This window comes from Malus sylvestris, chromosome 1, assembly GCF_916048215.2.
Source record: "Malus sylvestris chromosome 1, drMalSylv7.2, whole genome shotgun sequence".
NCBI lineage: Eukaryota > Viridiplantae > Streptophyta > Magnoliopsida > Rosales > Rosaceae > Malus > Malus sylvestris.
The window spans coordinates 14084450-14091111 of NC_062260.1; the positions used below are offsets into that span (position 1 = coordinate 14084450).

At 39.3% G+C, this 6662-nt stretch overlaps 1 protein-coding gene across 1 annotated transcript; it reads right to left on the reverse strand.

The window, feature by feature from the left end:
• Nucleotides 1–678: 678 nt before the first annotated feature.
• On the reverse strand, nucleotides 679–1391 carry LOC126631804 (uncharacterized). Its single transcript, XM_050301955.1, has one exon. The coding sequence runs from the start codon at nucleotides 1341–1343 to the stop codon at nucleotides 714–716; it is 630 nt and encodes a 209-aa protein (XP_050157912.1). The 5' UTR covers nucleotides 1344–1391; the 3' UTR covers nucleotides 679–713.
• Nucleotides 1392–6662: the final 5271 nt, after the last annotated feature.

Sequence of the window (6662 nt, forward strand, 5' to 3'; positions counted from 1 at the left end):
AAGTTGCATCCATACCAAAGCTTCCCATACCAAAGCTTCTCTTGCTAAAACATACATTGGTACACGATTTTTTATCATCCCTTGATGGTAGTAATAGTTCATCAGCCTTGCCGACATCAATAAAGGACCTGCGACCAACCGAAATATCAAAAACACTTTCACAGGGAGCAAAAGCTTCCTCAATTTGCATCACTTGTAGTAAACAAGTAAAATGCATTGCATGATTGATGAAGTGCAGCTGTGGGATAAAAAATTGAAGGTACTTTTCACAATGGTTCTCCTGGTGCTTGGAACAGAGCATCACCCCTAGAATTTTTGCTAATCTACCGCCCGAGTCCCATACATTCCAGAATTCACCCTCAGTTATGCAAAACTGAGAGCATACAACCATGCTATGAAAAAGAGGGGTCATTCGATCAAAGAGGTTTCCTGCATTATCCTCGCCTTTTCTCTTTAGCTATTTCATTAAACACTTTCTTTGCATTCAAAACCATCACCAATTTGCCAACCTCATACATGCTAACCCACCCATTAATCTCATTCAGATAAACATCATTCGTCCCTAATTTGCCATCAATATAACATGCAAGTAAACAATTCAAAAACCAATGCCATTTGGCCTTCCCGTGTGACAAATTGTGAATCAAAGATCTCAATACCTCATGGCGACGTTTCATGGTGTTTGTATGAGATCGACCTACAGATTTAGTCGCTCATGCGTTCTTGAGAGGAAAACCCAGAACATGCGCCATTGTTGTAGCGTCCTTGGTGCTCAAAACGGGGTTGTGATTGTGAGCGTGGGCTGATTCAGTGCTAAAGGTTGCTGATATCGGAAATAGCGGCATTATGGTCACCATCGCAACGAGCCTGGTTTTCTCAACATTCCGCAATGGAATTGTGGTTGCTACAATATCATTTGAGTGTAGCGGCTGGCTGGGCGAATTTGCCAATGAAGCGTTTGAGTTCAACGGTGGCCTGACAGGAGGATTTGCTAGTGCTCGCAATAACGGCGATGACGAGAGCAACAACGGAACGTGATCAGTTGATGTAGTGACTCGTGGAATTATTTTCTGATCGAGATCGATTCCTGCAGCGTCATCGAAAATCATCAGGGCTGGATCAAGAACTCCCCCATCGCTGATAGCGAACATAGAGGTTGGAGTGAAGTCTCCCTGAGCGCTGAGAACCAACTCACGGGCACGGCGGATCTTAGCAAGGTAGGGTGTGAATAGAGTATCTAGGGTCTCGTGAAGCGAATCCTCGTGCGCAGCAACCATGGCAGAAAAGGTAGGTGGGTGGGTGTGCACATGAGGGAAACCAGGATTCGTGAAGGATGATACCATTGATAAGATCCAAATCTCTAAGCCCTTAATCAAGCTGCAAGTAACAGAGGATAGAGAGGGAAAGGGAAGGAGGAGAGAGAGCAGAGCTTTGAAATGTTTTTTGTTTATATTTCTTTTTATCAAATTAGCCACTGGGCAAAGTCATTGCACATTGGATTATTTATAGTACTCCCAAACTCATTGCCAGATAGCAGAATCTAACAAATCTTCCTAATTACTTGTAACAGTCCCATTTAACAACTAATTCAATGACTAACTATGGTTACGCTAATCAGGTTCATAACATTTAGCCGGAAATAAATAGTACGATGTCGTCTCACGAGGAGTAGGCCGGGACTTCGAAGAGGAAGACGGAGGGAGGGGGTCGGGAACGGACGGGTAGGCAGGAGAGAGATGGGAAATGAGAAGCTTGCGAGCATGCGAGGAGGCGGCGCTCACGCTCAAGGGATTGTCACGCGTGCGAGGTGCGAGCATGTTTGGAGGATTTGCTACTGCTGGCACGAAGGAGGCGTGTTGGGGTGCAGTACGTGTGTGAGGTGAGCGAGTGAAACCGTGCGGAAAACGTGTGCGTCTCACGATTTGGGCTTGAGGCGTGGCACATGATATCCCACGATCAAGACAATTGGTTGAATCTCGTCATGAAAGTGAATGTTAATGACTTCCGTTATTTACTTGTTGCGAACAATTATCAGTTGTTGATTATAATGTTTGAGGATGAAGACGGATGATTGTCTTTTTTGAAAAATAATGTCGTGAAAGTGAATGTTAATGACTTTCGGCTGTTTACTTGTTGTGAACAATAATCAGTCATTGATTATGATGTTTGAGGATGAGGACGAACAATGGTCACTTTTGAAAAATAAGAAGAAATTGTAGTAATGATCTCTTAATTTTAACTCAATTGGAGTAATGGTCCCTCAACTAAAAATCTATGAGCATTAGCCTCTTAATTTATCAAAATGTGTAGTTATGGTCATTTTTATCAACTCCATTAAACCTTTCGTCAAAATGAGTCACGTGTCACGCACGTGAGCATGAATCAAGGGGCAAATATAGAAATCCAAATGAAAAAAAAATTGTAGCAATTATCCCTCAATTTTAACCCAATTAGAGAAATGGTCTCTCCACTTTAACCAATGTAGCAACGGTCCCAAAACTTTAATACAATTGTAGCAACAATCCTTCAACATGAGTCATTTTGACGAAATTCTGATGTAGTTAATGAAAAGAACCATAGTTGCACGTTTTGATGAGTTAAGGGATCAATGGTCATGAATTTTTAATTGAGGGCCTATTGCTCCAATTGGGTTAAAGTTAATAGACCATTGCTACAATTTTCTCAAAAAATAATTTAGAAAGGAATGCAAAATAACTATTTTAAAGTGCTAAGAACAATTATGCTCATCAATTGTGCACTCGTTGTAAGAATATTTTTCTTTTTAAATATAAAATGTTTAAAGTGCATAATTAAATCTTTAGAGTGCTAATAATAATTCTCTTGTTAAATATGACGCCTAAAATAAGAGATATAAGAATTAAGTGTTAGGATGATTAGCATTTATCCTTCCCTTCGTTATATGGCATTTTAGGATGGAAGATTATTACTTGTAGATCATGATGTGCTAGAATGGTTATGATTATGAAGCTTGCTAGAATTATTTTGTTTTCTTTACATTTCGAAATTTATTTAAGTTTCAGTTATGTAAATCGGCTTATCAGCCCTCCCTCATAAATTTCGAAATGTCTACCCTCCCTCATTCCATCCCCTTCCCATCCCTTCCTATTTTGGTGGTCACAGTTAAGGCACGTCAACATTAATTGGAAGACCTACCACTTAGAAAGTTAGACTTTTTTCTTGGTCATAGTCAAGTAAAACTTTCCTTCCTAATTCCAATTCCAATTTCCACTCTCATTTCTCTAAAGACTTGAAAGTAAACACAAAAATATGACTTTTCTTCTAAAAATTTCATCCCTTTATCCAATTGCAAACTAGCACTCTCATTCCCTTAAAGACCTCAAAGTAAACACAATAATATTATTTGGTTGTTCTATTTACACACTTTATTTTACCTTCCACGCATCCTTTGTTATTTTTTATTTTTTGATTTTTTTTTTAGTTCATTATATCGAACGACTGAAAATTGAATAAAGTATGTAGATAACATCGCTCTTCTCTTAATCAAGTATTTTAATGAGTCCCACTTAATGAGGTTTTGCTTGCTTTTTCGTAAATTGTTGTAGCTTTTTTATTGGCTTGTAATGAATATCTCAAGGTCGTTCACAAATTTTTCAGTGACCGGAACACGAATGGTACACCACGTATTTTTATATAAGTGGTGCGAAATTTTATTTTTTAAAATATTAACTTTTTAACACATATACCCCACCATTTGCATAATAATACGTGATGTATTATCCCGTATTCCGATCACACTGAAAAATTTCTCGTTCACCACCCCTTTCCTAATCATGTCAATGAGTCCCATTTAATGACATTTTCTTGTCTTTTCCTAAATCATTATAACTCTTTTCTTTGCTTCTTATGAATGTCTCTCTCCAAAGTTGTTTTTTTTTTGGTAAACTGAAAATATATTAACCAAGGCAAGAGATGCCAAAGATTACAACGAAAGCCCACCACAAGGCAAACCACCAAAAAACAGACAGGAAGTACAAGGGGTTAGAAGACCCAACACTGGAAGCAAAGCTCTGAGCGTCCCCCCTTGCACAACAATCTCAAAATTTAGGCGGGCAAGGTAATCCATCTTTGTTCAGTATGTGCACAAGTGAAGATGGGGGTCGATCAACCCAAGACAAATCACACATCTCCAAAGTTGGTTTTTTGTATTCACTTGATGCATCAACCAGCATCCATATCCTCTTAAATAAATAGTTAATTTGTTTAATGAAAAATGATTTTTTTTCCTCTTTTTTATTGTCTTTTGATACGCCATTAATTTATACAATTTTAGTCTTAATTCCAATAATTTATTATTGTCTTTTGATACTCCATTAATTTATACAATTTTACTCCATTTTCATTTTCCTTGGAAATTTAATAAAAGAAGAATAATCATTTGGACAACACTCATAATTCCAAATCTTTTTTTATAGCAACTGGTGTGATGAGTATCGGTACCTCTTAACAACTCAATGAGTTGATTTGCCATCTCTATCCAGCATCCATCCATGAAGTTTCTTCCAAGTTCCAACCCAGCAGCATCGACGTCCATTTCAATGATTCAATACCTCATAACTACATTTTGTTTTGCTTTGTTTAAGATTTATACTAATTAAAATTCCAAGTAAAAATTTGGCCGAATGTGAAGAGCAAAACTTGGGAGGGGTTGCCACATGCATAGGGCAAGTCCAGATTTCCTTCGACGCTTACAAAATAAAAAAATAAAAAAAAGAATTGGAAACAAACTCCCTTAAATTAGGTTTGAACGATTACACATTCAATGTTAATATTACTTATATTGTTGTTACAATTTCTACTCTAGTTCAGCAATTGGTTCCAACTCTAGTTGTCTTGCCGGAATGCTTCCATTTTTAGTTGTAGGACATGTAGCCACAAAGGGATTAGGCGGCATGGTCAAGCTTTCTTTGTCTCCTTCTAACATCTGAACCGCCATTTTCATAGAAGGACGTATAAAACTTAAGATCAGAGGTATTTCACTTTGTTTGCATACCCATTCAACTATGGGTTGCCTGTATTTATACTAACAACTGAGGGTTGGAAAACCCTATTTACAAGGAGTTTCAAAACATCAAGGAATCCATAACAGAAAACTAGGGATTACAAGATTACAGATATACATCCTAGAAACAAGGAAACCTAATAAGTGAGGAGTTCAAAACCGAAACAACGTCTGAAAGAACGCTGGACTCCTCAAGGCACGGTAGAATTATCCTGAGGTTGACTTCGTCTAACAGCCCCCCGCAAGCTGACGGGTGGGGAAACAACCGGAAGCTTGGAAACCAGAAATTTAAACCTTGACGAAGATAACCCTTTAGTGAAAATGTCAGCCAGTTGGTCCTGAGAACAAACATAATGAACCAAAAGCTGCCCACGAACAACTTTCTCACGAACATAATGAAAATCAACTTCCAAATGCTTGGTTCGGGAATGAAAAACGGGATTGGAAGCAAGGGCAATCGAGGAGACATTGTCACACCAGATAACTGGTCGAACCATAGGCAAATGGAGATCGCGGTATAACGACCGGAACCACGAGATCTCAGCAGCAGTATAAGCCAATTGACGATACTCCGCCTCGGCACTGGATCTTGAGACAGTCTTCTGCTTCTTCGAGCTCCAGGAAACAAGATTTGAACCCAAATATATACAAAATCCTCCAGTAGAATGACGAGTATCAGGGTTACCCGCATAATCTGCATCAGAGTAAGCTGTTAACTGGGCATCACCAGGTCGATATACTAAGCCATGATTAAACGTGGCCTTTAAGTAACGAAGTATGCGTTTAACCGCGGCCCAATGTGTGTTCTTTGGTGAGTGCATGAACTGGCACACCTGATTTACAGCATACGACAGATCAGGCCGAGTGAGGGTGAGGTACTGTAGAGCACCAACGACACTACGATATAAGTCGGGATGCTCATGGGGATCACCAACATGGGCACTTAATTTCTGACCAGTCACCACCGGAGTAGAAATAGGTTTGGCATCAGTGAATTTTGTCCTAGCTAGTAAGTCTAAGGCATACTTAGACTGACTGAGATGCATGGAATCAGCAATAAATTGTACCTCAATACCCAGAAAATAATGCAAGGGCCCCAAGTCCTTCATTGAAAACAAACTGCCAAGTTTCTTGATCAAATGGGCCATTTGAGTAGAACTATTTCCGGTAATCAAAATGTCATCGACATAGACTAACAGAATAAGATAGACACCTCGTTTATTGTAGACAAACAAACTGTAGTCACAGGTGGATTCTTCAAAACCGAGTTGAAGTAAGAAGTCTGAAAACCGTTGAAACCAAGCCCTAGGCGCTTGTTTCAAACCATAAAGGGAACGTTGCAACTTACAGACATGGTTTGGAAACTGCTGATCAATGAAACCCGATGGTTGGCGCATGAACACATCTTCAGTTAAATAGCCATGCAAAAACGCATTTTGCACGTCGAGTTGGCGCACAGGCCATTTCTTGGACACGGCAAGACTCAACACAAGCCGAATGGTGGTGTGCTTAACAACAGGGCTGAATGTCTCATTATAATCCACTCCAGCTTTCTGGTGAAATCCGTTGGCTACTAACCGAGCTTTGTGACGCTCTATAGTACCATCGGCTCGTCGTTTAA